We start from the raw sequence: 26,028 nt of genomic DNA, 5'->3' as shown, positions 1-26,028 counted from the left end.
AAAATGCAAAAAAACCCGCTACTTTTTAAGTTAAATTCATGTTAGCCTATAGTCCCACTCTTCACTGCTGATTTACATACAGCAGACAAACACTCACTTTCTGGATTATTTTGAATGCATAGAAAATTTGACCAATCTGCAGCTGGTTCATTGACTTTTTATTTTTTGCCTCTGGTTCATAAGTTAGTAGCCAGAAAGTCTTGTAATGGGTCACTGTGCCGAAAACATCAAAATTTATCAATAACGGTTTAAAGATTAAAGGGAAATACTTCCTGTTGCAAAATAAAATAGTCTAGATAAACTAACAAAATTTCACTTAGGTTTAAGTTACTTCACTTTACATTTTCCTTTAATGCTCACAACACTCTTTGATCAGAAATCAGTGAAATGGAGTCAGTGTCAAGCACAAGGTGTTTGAGCCTGTGACGCTCCTAATTTGTTCCAACAACCTTCAGTGAATTAGCACTACAGTGTGTATTAACTGTTAAACAATAAACCTCTTTATGATGTTCTCTGCAGCCTCTTGCTCTTCAATTAAGTTGATGTATTACTATGTAAGTGAAGCACAGTGAGTTCAGCTGCAGTGCTATATGCATTGTGATGATGCCCCGTGTTTTAATCATATATTCATAAGTCATGATTTTTGCATCACAGGATAAAATCAGTGAGGACCTCAGAGCCACCCATAAAACATTCCTCACTCATGCTAGGAGGCAAAACAAGTAGGTGTCTTACTGGAGATTATTCACTTTGCATGGCTGAACATGAAAAGGTCATCACTATGACTGAAAAGGTCACTGACCAGATATAGGTTCTTGCTTCAGTTTCATGCTGGTACTTTCCAGCCAGAACAAAACATTCCACTGGGGCAACAATAACCATGCTAATGAAATAGTAAATGTTTTGTAAGTGCTATTTGGTGCACCTGTTTTTTGACAAATATTTCCTGGATCCTGCCTTTTCAGGGAGACACTGAGTATGATTGTATTTCAATAACATTTACTATAGCTGCTGCTTTATAGGAGAGGTGATTTACTACCTCACAGGGAGGCATCGGTCCCTAGAGGTTGCCTTGCTAGCTCCAGTTACATAATGGTGTGTGTAATGTGTTCAGTCCTAAAACTAAAGTGATGTCTGTGTCTTTACTTATTGCATTAATGAAATGGTTGTTAAATCCTAATGAAGTTGCCCAGAGGCAGAGTGTATTGGTCATTTGAAACCAGTAAATGTATGAATGATCAATGATTGGGAGCATGTTACCGCTCACGGCTCACTTACTGTACAAACCTCTTGTGCTTTAGCTCAACAGGAGATTAAAATTGGCTCTGTTCTGCTTTGCAGACATTTCATGCAATCTCCAAAATTGGCAGATGAGTAGAAAAACCTGTTGACACACATTAGAAACAAATCTGAAGCCAATTTTTTATTGAATTTGATGTCCTAGAAGGCTGTTGCCTAATCTTCCAAAGATGGAGTTTTGACTGAAGTGATGACTGGATGATTTGGTTGAAAATGCCATCAAGCAGCATGCACATAAAAATGGATTAATGACTGAAGGAAGCTGGAGTGGTGGATGGCAGGGTGGTCATGAAGGAGATTGATGCAATGGAAAGTGATGTTGTCAAGCATGTAAATGAGGCTTTTGGGAAAACTGAGTCTGAAAAATGAGAGGGAAGTAGAGAGGTGGAAGTGGTGGTGACAGAGGTGGTCAGGGAGTCAGAAGGTTGTGATCACACCTGCCATTACTGAAGCTGCAATCCAAGTAAGTTGATGACATCTTACCAGTGGAAACTGAAGCTGTGGAGCTAAGGAGACTCTGCCCCACAGCTGACCTATGTGGCTGGGAGGCTGAAGAGTTTGGCTATAGAGACTGTGAATGACTCAAACTACAGATATTGTTGCCAAGGAAGCAGTCCTACCAACTAACCAACTACAGAAATCTGCACAGAAATTGACAGAATAACTGAAGCCCCACCTTCAGAGGTATGTCTAGATGACAGCTATAGACTTTATCCCTGTACTCAGAATCTTCATAGCAGTGAGTCTTTATCTGCTGATCATCAGACGTTTCCAAAGAATCAGATATGCACCCAATCAAGGAAGCTGACACTGTGGCTACAGAAGCTATGAAACTGTCCAACAGTCATGGGGTTGCTGCCATAGGTCTGAAGCAAAAACAACATAGGCGGCAAAGACTCTAGTAAAAGGATTTCCTGATGGGAAGGACTCTGCAGCTGTTCCAAACATAGAAACCAAGTTTGCTACAGTGTATTACAAACCTGAGAGACAGTGAAGCCCTGAAGAAGATGAACCCAGAAGAACAAGCCGAGTGAAGATACTGAACACAAATCACAAACCAAGTTGATCCCATTGGATCAACTTGATCACATGGGATCTTTGATACAATGCTTTTGTCAATAAAGAACTGTTGTAATTCTTAAATAATATAGCCTTCACATTAAATTATATTGGCTCTTCTTTCATCATCATCATCATCAAAACTTTATTGCAGACATACGCACAGTCCATAGCACACTAAAAAAACAGACACGTTTAAAAAGACAGAATCCAGAATTCATACAAATCTCCATAAGTTAAAACGCCAATGAGTCCACAGACTGGAAAAGAACCTGACTGAGCTTAGTGCAGGGTTGGTCAGTGTAGCAGTGATGCTGTTTCCAGAGTCTGATAGCCTGCACATGCATCTATACGTGAACTTACGCAGCACAGCCGAGCAGGTGGGCACACCAGCAGTGATGAACATCTGGCTTACAGTGCAGGAACCTTAAGCAGCCTCCTCAGACCATCATTATATGATACCTGCAGTTTCTGCATCCTGCTCTTTCTGCAACGCCGCCACAAATGGGAAGTATACATACTATACTATTAACACTATACTATCAATATTTTTCTAAGTCCTTTAATGTCTTGATTAAGATTTTATTATGCATCCACAAGTGTGGACTACTTGGGAGGGACAATTACTGCATTTAGTTTTCTTTGTTTGTTGCATTTATCCGTTTTCAAACATTTTGAAAAGTTGCCCACTGTAAGAAATAAAGAAATGTTCTTGCTTGTTTCTTGACTTGTTCTGCTTGACAGAACCAGTTTCATTACAAATCTGCCTTGTGCTTCTGTGCAAGAGCACTGGTGCAGTTGTGACCTAAACATTTTTGTTATAATTGTGGATTTGGAAATATTCTGCAGGCCTGAGATCCTGGCACTGGGTTTGCAGTAACCCAGTCGCTAGTTTGACAACAGGCGTTTGGCATTTGTGTCTACTGCTGATTCAGATGACTGTGTGATTATTCTCAGACTGTAAAAATATTCTTTTAAATGTCAGTAGAACATGTCATAAGGTACAACTGGATAATAGTGGAGGGCTTTTCTCAGTTGCATCGGGATGTCATTGTTATTGTTAGTCATTTCAGAAGTGTTGTTAGTCAGGGCTTATGAAACATCTATTTGAATTATAGTAAACAGCCCTGAAGTTGTCAGCAGGGGCTCTCTGTATAATCTGTCTGCTGTTGGAGCTCTGAAGTAACCTCTTGCTATGAGAATGCCTTCTCATCTCAGCCCATATGATTGGAATGACACAATCAAACATCAGAGGTCACTGTTGTGCTTCAATGGCACTTTTAATAAAACAGACATTTCATCCTCACAACAGCAATGTCTGGACAGAGAGGGCGAGGGGGGGGCTGGGTGAGGGTTCCCTCTGCTGATAGGCTGGTTGCTCCTGATAAGTGAGAGGGAATTGGATAAAGAAAATTGAACTGTGCTGTTGAGCACACTGTGGGGAAGATGGAGAGAGATGTGTGTGTGTATTGTAGAGATTCATCTTGGCTGGCATTTATTTCTCTTCTTGTGTGTTCTAAAGAATGAGCAAATATATATATAGCAAAGAGAACCCCAACCACAACCTTACAGGCTCCCCTGCCCCTCACATATTTACAAGAAAAATTAATACATTCAGTTAATTCACTAAGTAACAAAGCTAATTAATCTGTTTTAGCAGAAATCACATGGTTTCACATCCAGTTTTCAAACAGACTTATCTTTCTGTTCCATTCCTATAATCTTTACCCACGCAGTCCATCCATTAGGTTTTCTACTGATAAACGACTCACACAAAAATCCCCCCACGCACCCCCTTTAAAGACTGTTAAATCCCACTTGCCCGTATTTATAACTATTTACAGAAGCAGCAATCTAACATCACAAAAAACCACCCACCCATGAGTCTCATTCACCCCTCCCCACACCAACAAATCCCACTCCCACCCAATAGACAAAAAAAATTATCATGACACCCGTCTTGCCGCCCCATTCCATACACTGCCCACATCTTACCCTGTTCTAAAAGAGCATGCCAAGTTTAACAATGAACACAGAAAATGTCTCTATACAGAAAAATCACCCTTAAAAATGTTTTTTTTTCTTCCTTCTCCCACAATGGTGGACATGGACATAAGACAAGATTTCAGTGGCAACAAATAATCGTCATTTTGCTCCTCTTTGAGATTTTGTTTTTTGTTTTTGTTTTTTTTGTTGTTTTGTTTGTTTTTAGTGCTGACAGAGACCAAGTGTTTCTTAATCAGAGAGCCCTGACATGGGGTTTTGGGGGGGCCATGTTATGAACTGTAGGGGGGCAGTTTTCTCTGAGGCAACAGTTGGCCAGGGGGCAGTTAAGGGGAGGGGGGTTTCAACAGGAAAGGAGAATGTATTTCGGGGGAGTGTTTCTAGATCTAGATTTTTTTTTGTAGTTTTTTAGAGTCAGAGGTGACGAGGACTAGGGTGGCCATTGTGGTAGAGCTTCTGTTTGATGTGGACCATGTTGCCGCTGGAATCCTCCAGTTGTCGAAGCTGGGCTCGGCGACGGAGGTCTCGAAGGTTGCAGAACTGGGGCAGCCATGACCAGGACGGGGTATCTGGAGGAAGGAGATGAGCAGTCAGAGGAGTTAGGTGCTACAGGAAGAACTGTTCTCTGTCCAAAGTGATTATGTTCACTAGTTGTAATGCAAAATTTGGATCTGATGGGGTAACTCCAGGACCAGAGTTAGGTTCTATGGGGAACTCGTTTTGATTGTAAACTGATGAAGCATGCCTTTTTAAGAATATGCGCTATCTAAGCATAACATCAAATGAAGTTTTCCATTCTCTATATCACTTAGTCCAATTCAGGGTAGCAAGGAGCCAAACTCAGCTAACACTGTGGGAGAGGTGGACGTGTAGCTAGCCTATCACTGGGCTGACACACTCACATTTAGAGTCACAATTAACCTAACCACAAACTGCATGTCTATGGAAAATGGGAGGAAGCCAAAGAAAACCCACACAGACACAGTGAGAGCATGCAAACTCAAGGAGAAAGGCCCCAGTGTTGAACGGGACTCAGTTCAGAACCTTCTTGCTGTGAGGCCAAATGAAATATTAAGGCATCAAAATGTGATTTTTGACAACAAAGGTTCCCAAGTTTTGTGCTCCAGCTGATCCCTGTGACCCTAAATAGGAATAAGTGGGTATAGATAATGGATGGATGGATGGATGGATCGTTCCCTTATTAAAAGAGCATGAGTTGCCTCACCACTCATGCTCTTGGTGAACTCTGATAGTTTAGGGCAATTTTAACAATGTAGAAATGAATCATTCCACTCTCTGTTCTCCTATTTTCACTCCCAGGTACATGAAAATTTGTGATCACAGTATGTGATGTTCATTGTTAACCTGCACTGTCTGATTGTAGCTGTGCAGACTTCAACCGACACAACTGAATGCAGGATTACAAAGACACCAAAGACACACACATGAGCTCAAGATGCAGTGTAAAATCCTTCTTAGCCTGGTTTTCTGGCTCTAAATCCAGTTTGAGGAAAAAAGGGCAGAACAAAACCAGCAACACAACAGACTAATCTGTGCTGTGAACTTTACAGTGTTAAAGTGTCCCTCAGCTTCTCCTGTAACATGCATGGATTCAGGGCTAGGCTGATATCAGCTAAAATGGACTGTCTTTTTGCTTCATCTCTGATTTGATTCATTTTCTCATTGTCATGGCAGTTTCAGTGAAGAGTTGACCAGTCCCAAGTCAGATGTATTAATGTTGTTGTACTCAATGCTGAGTTATGAGCTCCACAAAAACGTTGAGGTTTCGTGTTTGGCCGCTAGCTTTTTCTGGCTTCTTCCTTCCCGGTGGTAAAGAGGAGAATACGCTTTTTACAGTGAGGGCAGAGTGACAGAGACAAAGTAAAAAGACTGGGGCGGCGTTGAAATGTTTGAAGAGAACCGTCAATAGCACCAATCTCTTCAAGTGCACCATGGCGGGGCACGTAATTCTCCACATTTATGGTGGGCTGCTGCATATGTGACTTAGCATTATTTTTTTACAGTCAAAAGGATTTCCCACTGCAAATTAAGTCTAAACACTTATTTGGTCTCAGCTGTATCTATCTTTAACCAAGTAACAGCCACCATGCTCTAGTACAGCTACACACCTAATGCACAGGCTTCACAATGGAAAGGCCAACCTGCCATGAAATCAATGTCAGGAAACAAAGTGGGATTTCATGAATGTGTGGTGTACAATGTAAAGAGGGGAATGGCGGAGCAGACATTTGTGCTTGTCAGGTTATAAAGTGGAGCCAGCGAGGCAGAGCAAGGTCCACAGAGACAGCAGAGAGAAGGAGGGGAGAGCCCCACACAGCAAACCCAGTAGCAAATGGCCCTGCTAGAGGATGAGCGAGTGGAAGGGGGGGGGTAGTTGGGTGGGGTGGGTGTAGGGGAAGCAAAGAGGGAGAGAGAAAGAGAGGGAGTTATTTATAGCTGAGAATGGGTATGCTGTCCACAAGGACTGCTCTGAAGGGTATCCAAAGGAAAAGGGGCAACGAAGACAGGTTTCTCTCATTTGAATAAAAAAATGCAGGTGGTGTCAAGAAGAAAAGGATGATGCAAGGCAGAAAATGGAAGGTGAAGACACAACTGTTCTTCACAATCTCTGTTAGAGAAAGGGAAGAGAGAGGGGAGAGCTAATGCTGGATGCCAAGTCATCATTTTCTCCATTTTCCAGGTTGTTTTTTTCTGTTTCTTTTGTGCTTCTCTGTGTTTGGAATAAAGGGACTCTGGTATTGGATATAAAAAAGTCACTGCAGTGGGAAGCATTGCAAAGGAAATAACCAGGAGTATATTCAATAAGTAAAGAGGGAGGTGAGAGGGAGGAGCTAGAGATGGAATTAGGAGGGGGAAAGCAATGGGAATCAATGTCAGCATCTCAATGCACTGTCTCTGTGTGTGTGTGTGTGTGTGTGTGTGTGCGTGCATGTGTGTTTCTCACTTGCCATTCCAGCTGCTCTCTCTCATTCTATTTATAGCACTGGAGGAGAGAGTGTGCATATGTGTGTGTAAGTGGGGGATGGGGATATGACAGCATCTCCATCCTGCACCCTCAACACACATACTTGCACACACACACACACACACCTTTCCCTGCCCTGTCAGCCTCACATTCACTCCTCATCTTGGGGAGGCTAAACGAGCCTGACCGAACATCCACGTCACAGTCGGCACACACACACACACAGAAGTGAGGGGCATTCCCTCCATGTACAAAATAAGAATCCTATACCCCCCCCCACTCTATAGCTGCTTCTAATGAATATGGATGTTGCCTCCTCTCTGGGTGTTTTTTATGATGATGTATATTACACTGTTGTACTAATGCACTTGGAGAAAACAGCATTGTCTCAGTCACTGCTGCAAAGCCTTCCACACCTCTGTGCAAAGCATCCCCCTGCAACTAGCAAAGCCTGTACAGTTCAAGTGCCTTATTTATTGCAGCAGTGTCTACAAAACACTGAAAATTCTGAATACCACATGACATTCTCTGTCTTTAAACCCATATCATTGTTCAATCAATTCATTTCTAAGCAATGATCATCATTCTTTGATCATTGCTTGATTTTTTTCTCATCCTGCCTGAGGAGCTTTTCCATGGCGGTCCAAGTATCCAGGTCACATATCACCTACTTAAGCATTATCTTTAAAACTGAGGATCCAGGCCATCTCCAACAACACTGGTGTGCCCTGACTCTGAGTGCCAGACAGCAGAGCACAGACAGAATATTCAACCTGATTTCCTTAAAATGTATTTCTTTTAAGGTTCAGCTTCTATTCAGTAATTAAAGGTAATACAGTATATACCAGAATACTACAAAACCTTTGTCTGTGTTTCCCCCTAGATTTTAATCCAGGTAAGGTTGAAAAGCCTGTGAAACCAGCATGATCATGAGAAACTGAATTAGTTTAATCCAGAATGCTAACACCCAGCTCACCAGTGAGCATCTTCCTGGTTCCTCTGTGAGGTCAGTGGGTGATGTCTCTTCTGCAGGGGGCCAGACTATGAGGGATTTCATGCTGTCATGTCATGATTTCACACATGTGCGTAATAACTGTTTAGCTTTAGTGTCCCTAAAAGCCTTTTTTTTCTGCTTGTATTTGCACAAGCATCACACAAGTGATGATGCTGGTGAACTGTACGCCACATGTTCTGTCTCATTAAACCTGCCGCATTTCTTTTCTTGTACTGAAGAGACATGCATTCTTCATCTGTCACGACGAGATGGAAAGAGAAGTGAAAAAGATATTTCAGAGAGAGAGAGCCAGTACTGACAGGAGACAGGAAATTAAGGAGAAACTATCACACTGTGTTGGATTTAAACACATGGTATGTGGGAATGTAGCTTTCACTACTGCACAACAGATGGTGGGAGTGAAGTCATTTCTCAGTCTCTGCTTCCGGAGCCTGGTTTGAACCAGTCTCAGAAACTACTGCATGCATATTTATATATATATTGTATTTATTATCACACAAAAGCAATGTTTGCTTAATAAAAATGACAGCTAGGCTGGATTATAGACAGAACTTCAGCTGGCTCTGCACATTCATTCATGTCAGGGAATTGAAAACATATACATCTCCTACATATCTGATGTCTCTGTCTGTGATTATCTGAAAATTTATAAATGGTAAAGCCACACAGTTGAGGAGCTTTGGTAGAGTGTGGCTTCAAAATAGCACATGAAAACTTGAATTGACAACTCTGTGTGATAATAAACACATTAGTACCCTAATGTCTCTGAAAACACTTGAAGCCTGGGAAAAGATCCATTTAAAGTTTACCACAACATCTTCCCTACATGCTGCTGAGTATCAGCTAATACACATTTAATGTCAGAAGGTCTATCTGGGTCCCTGCTTATTCTCGGTTTACTGTATATGCTGTTCTTCAGGTACATCAGCCACAGACACAGATTTAATTCTACAGATATGCAGCTGACATGCCATTTTAAGCCCATTAAAAGCTTGTAGTATAGAGCCTGCATTATGCCATGTCTCTTTCATAATACATACTAGATGTCTAAACATTTCTTCCATTTGAAAGACTGAAGAGATCCTGTACTAGTGCTATAAATAATATGTGTAGTGAGGACAGCCTGTCAACAAACATAAAGAAGCTCACAATCTCAGGTCTGTCACTGCATGTTTCAATGGAGTAATCGAGTTTTATTCAATTAGGGCTTACCACTACATTATTTATTTAGTTATTTAGTTATTTATTTATTTTCGCTGCCTTAGAGAAGGTCATTTATGCTCATATGTCCTCCAGGCTTGATTGTTGTGACGTGCTTGTGGTCTTAACACAATCGTGCTCTCTGAGCAAAGTGACTAAATTACCTAAATCTTTTTCCCCTTCACTGGCTCACTGTCAATTTTGAAATAGATTTTAAAGATTGAGGTCAGCCCCATGTGAGCCTGACCGCTGACTTGTGAGTTTTTTTCAAAGGCTTCCGAGCGGTTCCCAAGTCTTCTCTCATCACCATGAGATGCCTGGGTCCATCAGCTGTGCCTGAGGCTCTTAGGCTTGGAAGTTAGTAGCTCTTTTAAAACCTTCCTCACTTACTTTTATCTTTAGCATCCTGTTTTTTTTACAGTGCTATATCAATCTCCAGTGTTTAACTCAAGCGTTAACTGGGGGTCGCAACATCTGCGTTAATTCCTTAATATGCTATTTAATTCTACTGCATTGCTTTGTCATGTTGCTCATGAAGTGTCCCCAGTGAGATCGTTAAATGTTTTAAATAGCATAATACAAGAGAATACATACAGTATAACATAATACAAGATAGCAGAAGCTAGCATGCTTAGCTCCAGCATGAATCACTAAAGCTTTGACAGGTCATTCAGTCAAGTATACTGTGAAGTTATTTTGTCTGATATCACCCTTTCAGTTTGGGTCAGTGATTAAGACAATGTTTAGCTAACAGGCTAATATTAAAAGATATGCCATATCATAGAAATAAAGCTTAATGACACTACAGTATGCCAGTAAAATAAATGATAAGACTGATAAACTGAAATAATTTAATCTGTAGGGAAATTAATGTTAATCTGCAAAAACTTAGCGATGCTCAATCATTTGGTTGGCTGGTTGCTACTTTGTAATGATCACATCATGCTTATTTTGAGTCTATATTATTACAGTCCTGTTGTCTTATAAGATCATTTTGAGTTGAATATATTCAGAACATAATTACACTTAATGATGGTGCTATTATGTTAGCATAGGACCACTGCTGCCTCCTGAAAACAAATTAAGAGGATGATTATTGAAACATGATTTGAGGTATTTAGGCTGTCTAAAAGAGAAAACAACCGCATAAATTTAGTTTCACCTATGATAACCTATGTATGAATCATCACACAGTTGGAAGGATTAGCTGTGGTTTTCCAAGAGGTTGCAGTAAACTGAGAAAAAAATCGGCAAAAAGAGCCAAAAATGAGCCAAGCAATGCTGGAAGGTCTTTATCCAGGGCTGCACCAACTGCTGTGTTAACCTGGCAAGTGCTTACATATGCAGACACATGGTGGATACAAATATTTCTCCATACAAGCATTTTGCTAATAAGACCTGCCACCACAAATCTTGCATTCAATTACAGATACTTTGGTATTTCACCAGATAAATTAAGATTATTCACATATTTGTCTCTGGACTTATAGTTTTTTCCAGTTGCCATGACTCAACCTGTAGATAACTGCACCAGGCAGACTGAGAATCTTCACATACATAGATGTGTCTCTGAGCATGATGATTGTTACAGCTCGGCACATACAACTGAAATTAACTGAGAAAGATTTCTGATATCTTAGGGAACACTGAGCTCGTGTTTGAGTTGTGTTTATGTTTATCTCTTGCAGACAAAACAGCAGATATTGTTCAGTTTACCATAGTAGCGGCTCGCCCTCCAGGCCCTGACAGCACAGTGTAGGACTCCATCCAGCCACAGCAGTAGCCAGCTAATGCAGAAGCCCAGCAGCAGCCCCAGCATCAAGTCCATCTCCTGCTTGGTCACACTGTCACTCACAAAGTAGTTCTCTGATGAGTCCACCAAGGAATGGTCCCCATCATATGGGATTACATAGTGGACATGATGCCTGGCCGAGGAACAGACAAAAAGATGATGTGAGGTAATTATATCCATTTTTGTCCCAATGATAATACATAAAGCAACATATAATTCTAGAACTCAAAGATGCAAAATCCCCAAATTGTTAATTTGGCTTAAGGCCGATAACATACATTTCACATCATTGTTGTAATGATAAATTTCTCACATCCTGCATAGAAGCATGTGCATCTGTAGTGTTTCTCTACTCATTTATTCAGGTTTTTCCTTTACTGGCCACTTCTCTGTATAACCTTACCTGGAAAAAAAACTTTCCTGTACACTGACAACTGACATATATGTATACATATATATGTATATGTATACATATGTAATTAGAATGACAATAGTATTATAGGTTTGAAATATCTTGGTCATGTCTTGAGATTTCTAAATTTGAATCAAATTGCACAAATCTGAACTTCGCTGAAACCCCCTTAGTCCTCTCAAGGTCCCTTGAGTGTCCCCAGTCTGCACTTTAAGCAGAAAAGCTTATGGTCGGCTTGGGATTGTGAATTTACAGAAGCTCATGGCCTGGAAAGAGAGTGGGTAATACTTTGCGACTTTCTTTGGTGATTACTGTTGAGATGCCTTTTAGCCAGGCATTTACTCCACAAGTAGAGTTTTTTTTTATGTTATTTTGGAAAATTGTCCTGCAAACAAATTTGCTTTTACTCAATTTGAATGTATTCCAAATAGATGAAACATAAAAAAGGCTCAATGTCACACCAATTTTACTTGTTTCTCTTTAAATCCATAGGGAGCATGATTGCTATTAACCTAGTGGTCACGTCACCCAGTAGAAGAACGAGTAACTGTGGTGAAAGATATGGAAATGTTACACTAATAGAATGCAAATTTAAAAACAATTTATGTTTCCAGTAGATCACTTAGCATACATAATGCATGATAACACCACCTATGGCTCTGTACTACAACTGCTGCAGCAGCTACTGATCAACAATCATCCATTACACTGACTTTGTGTCCAGCATTGACTCCACTCCATCATAAAACAGATTTATCCACCTGATATAAAAGTCTCACTATACTTGTATTACCACTTAAGAAGCTTCTCTTCAAACAAACACCGTATGGGAGATTTAACTGCTGGAAGTAAGTACAGATGGACTCACACATGGCACTGTTAGCAGGTTTGGGCTGATGAAGAATTTTGAAAAGAGTAAGGTCAAAATTTAGGCAGTAGATGCTGAGAAATTCTGACTTTTAATCCCTGTTATCAGATCAAGAAACACTATATTCTTCATATTCTATAATACAACATGATCGTGTCACTCCCTGTCTCATGAGCACCCACATCTTTTGAACCATACACCCATTGCTGCCATAAACCTGAAAATAAAATAAAGGATTATTTATGCTGCATTTAAACCTTTAAACTGATCTAAGACCTGCTCACCTACACCCTGCAAATCCCTGTATGTCTCTTTTATAGTATAAAACGAGTCAGTAAGAATTCAAGGCTGAAAATTCCTAAATAAGAGCATTTAGATGATCTTAGGTAAACTATCCTGCAGCCTCACTCCTAGATTTCTTCCATGCCAGAGAAGCAGCTGTTGTACGCCAGGCTTTGGCCCATCAGAGAAGCCATGCTCCAACTCAGAGCACAGAGGCTGCCAGATAAAATGACACTGACTGTGTCCTCAAGCCTGATAAGGTGAGCACTGTGGGCGTCACGACACTCCCACACCTCATGGAAGGGCAGGCGAGTGAAGCCTGAGCTCCATTCTGTTCATCCACATACCCCACGTTTTTGGTGTTTACATGAAAACAAGTGACTGACTCTCATTCAGCAATGTTTCCAGGTTAGTGAAAGACATTGTGGTTACAATAACCTGAAAATGAATATAAGGAACATAGGTTTGACAGTGACTTTCTACATTTTCTAAATTCTGCTTGCAAAAAGAACTGGCCCTAGTTTATCGGTAGAATGACACTACTGTGAACATGTTACAAAATAAGACTGTAACTGATGCATCATCTTATAATAGACCCTGTCTCCAAACATGCTGATCTCATCTTATTATGGCTTCATCATATAGAGTATATACAGTGTGCGCAAGAAGCCTTCCAAACTTTGGCTTTATCTCTCTCTGACAAGGATGATCTAAAAGCACCTGGTGATGACCCATTTCTAGATTTACAAGCTAAAAAACACAGTGAAACTGGCCTGTTAATGCCACTAATGAATTACTATTACATCAACCCCCTCACTGCAGCATGCACACTATAGACTGCTGCTTTGGCTTAATGTGCATCTGTTCAGCTTGCACCAACAGGAATAGTGACATTTCCCTTCCTAAAACACTGATCTGTTCTCATGGTTATAGCTGGGATGCCTGCAGGAAATGGGCCATTCAAGATCTAATATCTGAAGACAATATAGATGTGAATCCATTGGCTAAAAGGACTCTTACTTTAAATCTCCTTCCAGCACTGTTGCCATACACTCAAGCACCGAGACTCAAGACCAAAAACGGGCCCATTTATTTGTCTCTATCACCCACACAGCCTGCTGTATTCCATGTTTACTGTTGATAGGAAAATGCATAATAATACTGATTAAATCCTAATGAATATATTGATGAGTGTCTTGCTGTTGTTTCCCCCACTTCAAACCTGCTCTCACTGTGACAGCAAACAGCAGGTAGCCTGATGGGTATCCAGGACCCTCAGCCTCAGCACTCCTTCAGCCCTAACCACTTCACTTAAGCTCACATACGTTCATAATTGGCCCAGCAGGTTTATAATCTCGCCGACACCTGTGTAGGCCTGCGTGAATCGCACACTTGATGCTCAGATTGTTTTTGAACGGCCTTATATTCCTCATAGTTCATTACGTACGGCTCCGACACACACCTTCGTGAGCCAGATATGCAGCAAAGCCGAAATCCTCGCAGCCAGTGGCTGTATAAAAACCACACGGCGACCAAACGTGTCATCGGGCTGTTAGAGCGAATAATAAAAACCCTACGAAAAACAGTCGCTATGTCAAAGCAGCCTGCCTGGTACCAGGCTGGGCTTCAGCCGCCGGAAATCTTCGAGGCCTCTTCAGCAATTAAGAATTAAAGGGTAAAAACACACCGACACCACCGTGGTTATCCTAAACATTGTTCGAGGGTGATGGCATTTACCTTCCACAGTTGCAGTGACAGACGCGGTCCTCCCCTCGTAGATGCGGTAAGATGTAGTTGTGAAAGCGATCCAGTAGTGCGTTCATGTCCATTAAACAGGCTATTGCCTGCAAAGAACCATGCCAGTCAGCTGGGACATATCAAGCAATGGGCTCGGCTATTCCTACAGACAGCGAATTATTCTTTTCATTGCTATTAGGAGAAATAACAACAATACGGATCATAAAGAAAAGGACAGAACATAGCCTTGGCAGATCCTCCCGATTCTAAGAGGGGGGACTCTTCCCTCAAAACGGACTTAGATTATTTATTTATGACAGCAGGTAATTATAGGTAGGCTAACCTACTTCCACATGTCATTGATGGGCCTGCTATATCTTCTTCCAAAATGCTACACATTACTGGAACATATCTAATAATTTAATCCAATTAGCCTCGGTGCGTAAATTAGAAAATCTCTGAGGGACATGAGGGTGTCTTACCATTACAACTGAAGCACCAAGAATCATAAAAATCATGGTGGTTGTGATCATATGCATCAAAACTTCCAAACTGGACGCCGTCCTGTAGCCCGGGGTTTCACCCGCGGCGATGGAGACGCTCCGGCTGGGCTCTGGGCGCTCTGTCCCGACAGGAGCCGCTCATGGAGCCGCCGAGCCGCTCCTGGCTCCCCGTCCTTTCAAACTGCCCGGTCTCCCTCCGTCCCCCCTACACACGCCAAGCCGCTCTCTCAGCCCTCACTGCGCCCTCTCCATCCAAGTATCCCTCCGGTCGGTCGGATGCGGCTGCCACTCGCTCCAAGGAGGCAGTCCCCTCCTAATTACCAGCGCAAAAGTGACCAGCTTTTCCAGCCGCGTTTCTATAGCTATCCAAATTCAAAAAATCATGAAGAAAAATATGGGCTCTTTCGATATCCTTCAAGGTGTGCCTCCTTATTCTTTCTGGCCTATTCAGGTTATCCCACACCGGGGATGTACTTTAATACCGGCGAATTCTGTCCTCCATCGGCGAAAACGGTCGATTTCCCTCGTCTGGACGTTTCAAAGAGCTGCACCAACTCCTCTCACGGCCATCGCCCTCGTCTTTCTCGGAATGTTTGATAACATCGACATGAGGTCCAGATAGCTCCAGTTGGGAACTAGACCCACCCTGCGCCCCGAGTCCAGTCCAGATCCAGCAACACCAGCTGCATCAACGCCCGGAGCCAGACACGCATGATTATCCCATCCTGGCTTCCAGCAGCTACACTCCCACCTCTAGTGCATATGCGTGTGCATGTGCATGTGCACGCGCGTGTGTGAGAGAGCGTGTATAGTGGGCGATATGAGAGGGAGAATTGCCTCAGAGCTGTCTTTCTGGCCTATAGGTTCATATTTATAGTGGATATCTGCAGATGCACTAGAGCGGACTTCAGGAATGGCCCTCTTCATGATGATTTATCCTCCCTTCTCTCCAGAGGCTTCACCACTTTTTACTCCTCAGTATCCTACTTGGACGCACAGACACGCACACAAATACTTACTTTCTATTTCTCTTGCAGACATCGCAGCTCTTCAGTTTCCCGTTCTGCGCAATTCCTGTTATTTCTGTCCCTGCTGTCCTAAATGTTTAATGTCCAGTCTTAGGTAATAATTACACAAAACTTTCACTCTAAACCTGTTCTGGGGATGTAACTCATGTGGGATGTTTCTTTAAACAAGCAGAGAGAGGGTGAAAATTCACAAACTCCAAAATGGCAATGTCCAGCACATTTTCCTGCAAAATTTGCAAATTGTACAAACTGGTCCAACCTTAAGGAAATTATTAGTGCCTGAAACCTTTCCTGGCGACTCTTTCTCTGCACTGTAGAGATATAACACATGTGGATGTGACAAACACACTAAAATCCCACACATAGCCCAGGCCTACTCCTGATATAATCCTCCAGCAGTGACCATTATTTGTATCCAGTATACAGCATCCAGTCATACTACAAAATGGTATCTGGAAGTCAAGTTCAAATCTAACAGCCCAAACATGTATCAAGTCACAGAATTCATTTTCTGAATCATTGTAAAAGACATAACATTTTTCATGTGTGTTGTTCTAACTAGTCAAATGAAAAAATAACCAGTAACCACATTTATGGTATTCTTTCAAAAACACCTGGTGTTGTCACTGTTGTTTCTTCATTTCAACATCCTACAGTGAAGATGCACAGCCAAGCTGGGCACCACTATCAAACTCCAATTCACATGGCAGTAGACTGTGCACAGCAATGTAAATATTTAACAGAGGAACTAAAACCTAGACAATCACAATTAAGATTTTAAACATAAAGATTGATTTCGAGTTGACAGAACCAAAAAGTTGCACAAAGCAAAGAAAAAGTGCATTTATGTGTTGCGTTTATATCAGCTGGTCTGGCACAAATTAAATTTTTTAATGAAAATAAAATAGTCTTGCTGTTTGTGGTTGTTTTCTGATGCAGTTTTATGTCTTGAGGCTTTTGTCTCTATGTGTCTGCTGTTTTTTTTTTACATAGCAAACATCCTGTTTATTGCTCAGCCTACTCCTCCCACACAGTATTTTCTCCAACTGTGTGGAGTCATCAGAAGGAGTTGGTGGTGAGTAGAGTTGGGAAGTGATTTTCAGATACAAATTTCTTTCACAACAGCAATGCATCCTCCTACTTTGTCCTGAGTCACAGTCTGAGATATAAAATGACTCAGAGCTTTGTGACATGTTCATTTATGAGATATCTAGATAAAAACACAAATAAATAGAAAGACTAAGAGACTGAATACCTCTTATGTCCCCATAGAATAGTAGAAACAATATCATTGCTCAAACCTCAAAGTCGTGTGTTATATACAGATGTGCGGGCAAAAAAAACTGCTGCTTCCATAAGCCCAATTTAATTTTGAATCGCTTGTGTAGTTTGGCCCATTTCAGCTTCCGTTCGTTTTGACGTACAGGGATATACGTATGCGGAATCTCAGTTGTAAACAAAAACGACAATAACTACATTCCTGCTCTGTCCGAGCCAAGAGGATTTAAAAAACGAAACAAGGACATATTTCGTTGAACGCAACGCAAATTAAAAGTAAGTTTCATGTCATTAGGTGCCTCAAGTTCTCTATTTCCTTACTATGTAGTCCGTGCTAACAGGAGAACGATATGTTATGTAATATCGTGTATGCTAGCTAGTTAGCTAACAGCTAAATTGTCGCTGATAAAATAAATTAGAAACTAGCTGAAGTGACATTACTTAGTGCTGACTAGTGTTAGTTAGTGTGTCGTTACTAGCTTACATAAGTACCACTGGCTAATTAGTTAGCTGTATAATGAAACTAGTCGAGTTTAGCTTTACAGGCAACAACACAAAGGTGTTGTTGTTGTAGCATAACGTCATATCACGTTTTGTCTAAAAAATGTCGATTCCTGAAATGTGAAAGGAACCAGAAGAAGCCTTTGTTTGTTTTTATTATACTGGGTATAGTCTTCAATTCAGTAAACATTAACATAGCGTCCCAGTCTGCAACAAGCAGCCTGAAACAAACAGCCTGACACAAAGCCGGAGTACACTGGGAATAAAATTTTAAATTTGCCAGCGTGCCACTACAGAGTCAGATAGTATAGATTATTTGGGGCTAAGTAGATGCTCTCTATATTTATAGTTCAACAATTTCATTATAATGTTGTCAAATTTCCTCAAGGAGTTTGTCATAATATGTTCTACAACATGGACGCCCTGTGGCAGGAGCTTTATCTCTTGCAAATTACACTTTGACAGGAAAGTTTGTGGCTGAAAAGGCTACCTTGGAATATTATGATGTGGTAAGAAGACTACAGCATGTATACTTTGACATTTACTGAAAACTGACCATCTTCATCATCTCTGTCTTTTTAAGTACAGATGCATGGCAGTAGTTGATGCAAGTACCAGTTCACTACCATAAGAAGACATATTTTGGTGTCTTAGGCCTGCAGAAACAACATCAGCCAATATGTCTAGGAAACAGACGTCCAAACCTGTGCGAAGCAATAAAAAAAGTGAACTGGAACGCAAAAGAGATGAGCGGGCAGCACGCCGGGCCATTGTAAAAGACCGCAAGAACCGACCTCAGGATGGCGATGAAGGAGCAGAGTATGTCAGTTTCTCCAATCAGCTCCAGGCACTGGGGCTCAAGCTGAGAGAAGTCCCTGGAGATGGGTAAGAGCCAGAAAAAGATTGTGACATTTAGTTATGCTTTGCCTTCCTTCTTTACCAGTACTGATACTTTCATACTTGTCTATTCCTACTGTAAGAATAAAATTTTCCAAGTATAGTAATATAGTCATTTTTCAATAATACTGGAATGATACATCATCAATAGGGTAAACTTACCTGCCTCATGAGAATCAATGACTCTAACTAATGCATGAATAAGATATAAGTATTTGATTTAAACAGACTTAATGGTTTACCAGTGAGGACCCTTCATTTTAGTTTTGTTTTCTATAGAAATTGCCTGTTCAGAGCCCTGGGTGACCAGTTAGAGGGTCACTCCCGTGGCCATCTGCGACTTCGCCAGGAGACTGTTCAGTATATGATGTCTCATCGGCAAGACTTTGAGCCCTTCGTCGAGGATGATGTGCCCTTTGCACAGCACTGTAAGAAAACAAAATGACCCAGTGGCTGAAACACAGTTAATGACTTATGAACAAATGAAATAAAAGGACTAATTTTCATTGGATCACAGACTTTTACTAACTACTAACTCATTGAAAATGAGCAGTTCGGTGATGTTACTGCAGGTGTCTAGCTCTATTGATTACAAAGGGAGACAATTTTACCAGCAACTATGCACTGACCCCTGGTGGTCATCACTTGTGTTTGCAATGGAGTAACAGAAATTGTTGTGCAGTGATTTCCAACTTGTAAATCACCAGATGATTTATGGGATAAAAATGTTACAAACTCATATTTTGGATACACAAATTATATGTATTTGACTTGTGCATTATTAGATACTTCTTCAACCAAAAATATAACCAGGGAATACCCATGCACTCTCATGGTTAAAATTCTCCCAACTGGTACACATATATGACTGTGGTTGATGATATATTTTATATTTTGTTATGACACCATTGTAAGTGGAATTAGAAACGTTGTATTATTATACTGTTGGTTGAACAATGTTTTTGTTTCTTCCTACCTAGTGTCTAACCTCTCTCAGCCTGGTACGTTTGCTGGCAATGACGCTATCGTGGCTTTTGCTCGCAGTCAAGAGGTGAAAGTGGTGATCCATCAGCTGAACACACCATTGTGGGAGGTAGGGACAGACCGACTTTCAAATGATGCCACGTAATTTCGTGTGTGATTAAGTCATTATATGTAGCATAATTTTGGTATGCCATGTTGTGTACATCTTGTGTTTTCATTGCAGATCAATGGTGCAGAGAAACAGGTGTGCAGAGAGCTACACATTGCCTACCGTTATGGAGATCATTATGACAGTGTGAGGCGGATCGGAGACAACTCTGAGACTCCTGCTCAGCTTCGTATAGAGGTATATAATAACCATCCTGGATTAAATAGACCAGTATTTAGGAGGTTATCCCTCTCATAACAACTGTAATCATGTAAGCAATTCCAGGCCTACCTTTTTAGATATTGAGGTTGCGTCCTGTTGTGTTTGACACTTATGGGGTTATGTATTGTAACAGTAAATTTATTGAGGCATCATTTATTAGCATGTTTCTCTTTTTTCTTGCCTTTGCTGTCGCCAGAATCTGCAGAATTCACGAGGCCAGCAGCGTGAGTTTGGAGATGGTCAGAGGGGCAGACAGAAAAACCTTTCCCCCACAGCCTCAGAGGAAGACAGCGTGATCCTTAGTTCCATGAAGAATCGAGGAATCCAGGGTCAGAAGTTACACTTGACATTAGCTGGAGGAAGAATAAGACCGTCAGGGCAAAGGAGAATGGCTAGCTATGGAGAATGGCTAACTTTGTCATACACATTGTAATCCACTTTATAATCATGTTGCTTTCAACCATGTCTGTTCAGCTAGAGTTTCTATTGGTCATATACACATTCACCTGAAATTAATCAGAATTTTGCTTGATAACAGTAATGATCACACCACACTGACTAGTTCTGTTCATGCTTTTAGGTGATGAAGAGAACCTTCTTCAGCTGAGTGCAGCAACCATCAATGCTGAATGGCTTGTTGGCTCTGTGCTGGGCCAGCCGTGCCAGTGCGGCTCAGGATCATGCTCAGCCTGCAGAGCTGAAGCCACAGCTGCCGACTGCAGTGACCACAAGCAGACAGCAGAGGGCAGCAACACACAAAAACCTAAGGTGGACACTGGTGGAATTTTCTAATTCACACACATTTCAGTTTTAGGGATTTGTGTTGAGTACCATTTTGTTTCACAGCCTGTCAAACTAAATTGATTGCAGTCTAGATGTCTTTGAGGGTTAGAAATCACTTTACTCATACTTTATACTGTGTATGGACAGACTGCAGCATTTTTACTCTAATAGATATAAATTATAATTTAGGGAAAAAATACAAATAAATCAAACACACATCTCAGTTAAAGTAAAATTACTTAAAACACACATTTTTGTTCTGGTTATTACCAGGTATCTAACAAGCAGAGGAAAGAGCAGCAGCGGCAAGAGAAGAAGAAACGTCAGGAGGAGAGGCATCGGCAGAAGTTTCTGCAGAGCAAAGGAAGTCAGGATCAGAACCAAAACCTGCCAGATACAGTTACTTTAGTACCAGCTCTCAACACTCTTAGTATATAGACTGAAGCATGGCCAAAATTACCTTCTACTACTTTAGCTACCAATGGCTGATGCTTTCCACAAAGTTTTGCACATGGTCAAATTTGATTTTGTCAGAGTGGATGACTTTTCCTAATGAGAGCCCTATAGTTTCTTTGCAAACAGTGCCTGCAAACTTGTGTGTGGGAGGTGGGTGAAAGTTGTAGAGAGTGAAAGAGCATAACTTTCAGTGTTATTGTTGGGTTTTGATTTAGTTCAGTCCCTGGTTGATGTTGGTGTATGCAGAAGCTCCTCAGACCCGGTCTACCTACTGCGCTACCTGTCCCCTTTCTATGCTGGACATCTGGCTTATTATGACAACCATGCAAATAATCTCATGCAGCTGGGCTTTTTGATTTGCCACAGATCGAGTTATTGTTTATTCAGATGTTAAGATCATTCGCTTTGTTCGAAATGACCAAAGAAGGACGTAAAGGAAGAATGGCAGATGAATGATTGTTATGCACACTGTGTAAGAGATGTGGCAATAAAAATTAATAGATAATTTACTGTTTATGTGCCCCAGGTGGCATGTTTTTGTGACTGCACTTTAAATGAATGTTGCATTGGTCAAAGCGAATCCATGACATAATCCTAAAACTGGAGAGAGAAATGTACAGTATCTCTGAGAGCTTAGTACACCGCAACTTAAGAAAACACATGCAAATAGATAAAACACAAGCAAATTAAAAAACAAAACACCAATTTGACAACACAGGCACATTTAGAAAAAAATGGCAAGAAGAGAGAAAACAACCAATTAGAGAAATGTGGCACAAATAGCACAGATGACAATGGAAATAACTAAATGTACATCTCTACATCTACAGCTTCCTCACTTTTTACTGCCCCTCTGGAAGCACTGCAGTGTTGTTGCATCTGCAAGCTGCAGTGTTTCTCTTTTTGCACTTTTTTCTAAACACTGCCTGTGTTGTCAAATTCATAGTTTTTTTTAATTTGCTTGTGTTTTGTCCATTTACATGTGTTTTCTTAAGTTGCAGTACTTCGTGATCTGACGGCCACCACAGCAGTTTACCTGTATTTTTGTTTGAGCATGGTGAATTTTTATGCATCATTGCACACCATTATGTCCTGTATGTGTGACAAAAGAGTGTCAGCAAGAATGAAAGCAAAGGTGGACAAGACAGTGATGAGACCAGCAATGTTGTCTGGTTTAGAGACAGTGGCACTGAGAAAAAGACAGGAGGCAGAGCTGGAGGTAGCAGAGCTGAAGATGTTGAGGTTCTCTCTGGGAGTGACGAGGATGGATAGGATCAGGAATGAGGACATCAGAGGGACAGCTCATGTTAGATGTTTTGGAGAAAAAGCCAGGGAAGCCAGATTGAGATGGTTTGGACATGTTCAGAGGAGGGACAGTGAATACATTGGTAAAAGGATGCTGAGGTTAGAGCTGCCAGGAAGGAGGCCTAGAGGAAGACCAAAGAGGAGGTTCTTGGATGCAGTGAAGGAGGACATGAGGATAGTTGGTGTGGTTGAGGAGGATACAGAGGATAGGGTTAAATGGAGGCAGATGATTCGCAGTGGCGACCCCTGAAGGGAGCAGCCAAAAGGAAAACAAGATTGGCAATATGTTCTGTAATATGACATGAATCCTGCATGCTTTTCCCTTTTATCATTGTTATGAATATTAGTGTCAATCAGAAACTATCAAAATTGAAACCATGGGGTGTTGGGAGTAAAAAAAAATCTGTTGATGCAATTCCATATAATTCAATACAGTCCTATTTTTCTATTTAACAAATATTTTAATCCATGCACTACAAATTTTAGGAAATGTTCATTTTTATTAAAACATCAAAAAATTACATGACTGGAATTCAAGGCAGTGCTTACAGAAACAAATCCTGCTCACTTCATTAACTTTAATGAGGGCTTTAAACACCTGTCACCCTTGGGAAATAAAACATAATCAAAAATACTCAATATACTATATTCCACCATTGTTTTTATAGTAGAATAAGAGACATGAATTCTGCAGAAATGTCTGCTGTCACAGGTTTCTCACATCTCCTGAATATCAAAATTATTCGATGATGTGGTTTCACATGAAATCTCCTCCATAGAGGTACATTTCTCTCCCCAGGCTTCTTAGTCCGCTTGGCCTTATACAAGCCGGAATCTGTTTGATTGAGGGATCATTAGTTTGTTTGTCAGTGCTGGGATGTTGAACACTGCTCTAGAAGTCTTGTCGGATGTTCTCTTTGTTCTCATCCCCCTGCTGCTGTCTAAGCTGAGAGATTTCATTCTCCAGCTGGACGATGGCCCGTTCAATCTCGTAGTTCTTACTGACCAAAGACACCCAGCTGTGGATGTACAGATACAGATGTTAAGAAAATCTTACTTATATTTTCCCTGTTTACGGGAACATAGAGATGTAAACTCTTCAAACATTCAACTTACTTTGACTCCAGTTCTCGTAACTTGGCTCCTCCTGCCAACTGATCATTCTTACGCTGCCAGTTTAAATCTTGAATTTGCTTCCTGTGTGCCAAAAACAGATAACTAAATCGGTAAGTATGTAAAAATAGATGTAGTAATACTTTAAACAAACAAAAAATGTTCAAGTGATCACCCACCTGAATTTCTGAAGCTCCTTCTGTGCCATCTCAATCATGACAGCCAAGTTACTGCAGGAGGAAGACAAAATAACAGCAATCAATAACAGAACTAAATATTTAGAGTACTTATAAACTGAGTTCCTGTCTCTGAGGAAAGGATGCTGTTACATACTCGTTGTAGACTTTCCATGCATTAGTTCCATACTGTGACATGAGCTCCAGGTTCTCAATGCGCACTGCCTGGTGCTCCAGCTGGGCCATTGAGTTGTTCACACACTCCTGCCATGCTGTAATGTCATTTTTCTGTCCTGATGAGGGTGCTGGCAACTCATATCTTTACAGGCCAAAAGAAAGACAGGTTGTAAAAAGTATTAAAGTACACCTTACCTAAAATATAAGGGTACTCTGTTTGCAAAGATTTATTAACTTAGTTATTCTCTTAAAGTTAAGCATTTATGGCACCTTTGAAACTTAGATGACCTTTAGTCCCAAGATAACCTTTGACCCAGGGATTTCCTTCAGAATGCACAGGGATGCGTCTTTACAATCTTATACTAAATCACACCTTATCTGTAGGTAATTTCTTAGTGTTTCCCACACTCTAACCTATAAAATGTTACTGCAAGTAGAGTGACTTTGTTCATTCTGCTTTGCTTTTCTATGCTGACTGAACCCAGGTGCCTTTGTTATCATTAAAAGGAGACTCCTGACTGCACTATGTTTATGTTTCATTTATTGTAGAGTTCACCTAAGTAGAACTGATTTTAAAAGACAATTTATCCAACACTAGGCATCTTATGTCTTCCAAAACCAATTACCACACCCTGCTATTTGCCTAAAAGCAGCACAAATACCTAATGGAATAGTTTGTACTTTCCCTTATTTGGACTCACTCACTGATTCAATATTTACTTCTCAAACTACGATTTACCTCTTCATACTCAGGAGATCCATGGGCTGACGAGCAGCAAGCCGCTCAAATTCATTCCTCATGATCTCGGTCTGAAAGGTGACATGAAATAAGACATGTTATTACTTTTAGACTGGCCAAAGCCATGAAGAAGGCATCAGAGATCTGATGAGTTTGTCACCTCAAAAGCAGAGAAGTCAGGTGTGGGTAGGTAGCTTAGGTAGTTCTTGGTAGGTCGGTATCTTCTGGTCTCCTCCTCAACCAACGCTGCAGCCTAGAGCACAAGGAAGGTTTTATACAGTAATAAAGCTGCAGCTACAGGAATATATATATATATAATACAGGAGATATATATATATATTTATATATATCTATATATATATCTATTATATGTATAGAGATATGTTTATATATAGAGCACATAATCAAGTTACCTTTGGTTATTCAACCACCACTTTTTTGACTGCTGAAATGTTATTAAAACTTTCCAGTGTCATTTGCAGCTTTAGTATAACGTTAGCATGGCTAGCTAAGCTAACATGCTGCAGTTAGCAGACCCGCTGTCTGATACCAATAAATCCTGTTTACTCACCGCTTCTCTGACGCCTGCGGCATCATAACCTTGGTCAAAATATGGTAGAGCATCGACGAACACTTCACCAGCTACTGAAGCCGTTCCGGCCATTTTTAATCAGTTTATAATGTGTAATTTCTATAATTTTTTTGTGTCGCTAACTAAAACACTTCTTCGGGCAGCTAACTAAAGGAAATGTTTTCCGGCCCCGGACTTCAAAATAAAATCCTCACATAGCAGCTGTGAGCATTAGTGACATCTAGCGGAGTGGAGTGTAACTGCTGCTCAATTAATTCTTTGGGTAAAGGAAAGATGACAAGCTGAAATGTTCAATTAGACATGTAGGTACTCTATAAAAAAGTATTAAACGAAAGTATTTGATTTCATGGGCACATTTTACACCTTGATTTGTTTTAACAAGTCAATGACAATGAAAATATAAATTTTAGTAATTTATAGCCCTTTAGAGGAATATCATATTACTGTCTGAGAGGCCGTTTGTGTTAAGATC

The 26,028-nt window shown here is 40.8% G+C and overlaps 3 protein-coding genes across 6 annotated transcripts; 1 reads left to right on the top strand and 2 right to left on the bottom strand.

The window, feature by feature from the left end:
• Positions 1–4,316: 4,316 nt before the first annotated feature.
• tmem240a (transmembrane protein 240a) lies at positions 4,317–16,105 on the bottom strand. The gene is made up of 4 exons (XM_026332960.1): positions 15,137–16,105; positions 14,655–14,761; positions 11,280–11,488; positions 4,317–4,931 (listed from the first exon to the last, which is right to left on the bottom strand). Exons 1-4 carry the CDS (start codon positions 15,191–15,193, stop codon positions 4,777–4,779), a joined length of 528 nt encoding a protein of 175 aa, XP_026188745.1. The 5' UTR covers positions 15,194–16,105; the 3' UTR covers positions 4,317–4,776.
• Positions 16,106–17,585: 1,480 nt separating this feature from the next.
• otud3 (OTU deubiquitinase 3) lies at positions 17,586–22,122 on the top strand. 4 transcript variants are annotated; one of them, XM_026333750.1, is made up of 8 exons: positions 17,586–17,739; positions 18,548–18,849; positions 19,126–19,289; positions 19,842–19,954; positions 20,069–20,191; positions 20,412–20,544; positions 20,796–20,983; positions 21,272–22,122. In XM_026333750.1, the coding sequence occupies exons 2-8, from the start codon at positions 18,644–18,646 to the stop codon at positions 21,434–21,436; spliced, it is 1,092 nt and encodes a 363-aa protein (XP_026189535.1). In that variant the 5' UTR covers positions 17,586–17,739; positions 18,548–18,643; the 3' UTR covers positions 21,437–22,122. The 4 variants fall into 4 exon arrangements, with proteins under 4 accessions (XP_026189535.1, XP_026189537.1, XP_026189538.1 ...); XM_026333752.1 differs by having other exon boundaries at positions 17,587–17,739; positions 18,619–18,849; XM_026333753.1 differs by having other exon boundaries at positions 17,587–17,739; positions 18,553–18,849; positions 19,141–19,289.
• A 1,117-nt stretch (positions 22,123–23,239) lies between these two features.
• bcas2 (BCAS2 pre-mRNA processing factor) lies at positions 23,240–25,628 on the bottom strand. The gene is made up of 7 exons (XM_026331378.1): positions 25,536–25,628; positions 25,125–25,217; positions 24,965–25,035; positions 24,206–24,367; positions 24,052–24,102; positions 23,876–23,956; positions 23,240–23,778 (listed from the first exon to the last, which is right to left on the bottom strand). The coding sequence occupies exons 1-7, from the start codon at positions 25,626–25,628 to the stop codon at positions 23,652–23,654; spliced, it is 678 nt and encodes a 225-aa protein (XP_026187163.1). The 3' UTR covers positions 23,240–23,651.
• Positions 25,629–26,028: the final 400 nt, after the last annotated feature.

This window comes from Mastacembelus armatus, chromosome 7 (assembly GCF_900324485.2).
Source record: "Mastacembelus armatus chromosome 7, fMasArm1.2, whole genome shotgun sequence".
NCBI lineage: Eukaryota > Metazoa > Chordata > Actinopteri > Synbranchiformes > Mastacembelidae > Mastacembelus > Mastacembelus armatus.
This window is presented reverse-complemented; position numbering and strand designations above follow the sequence as displayed.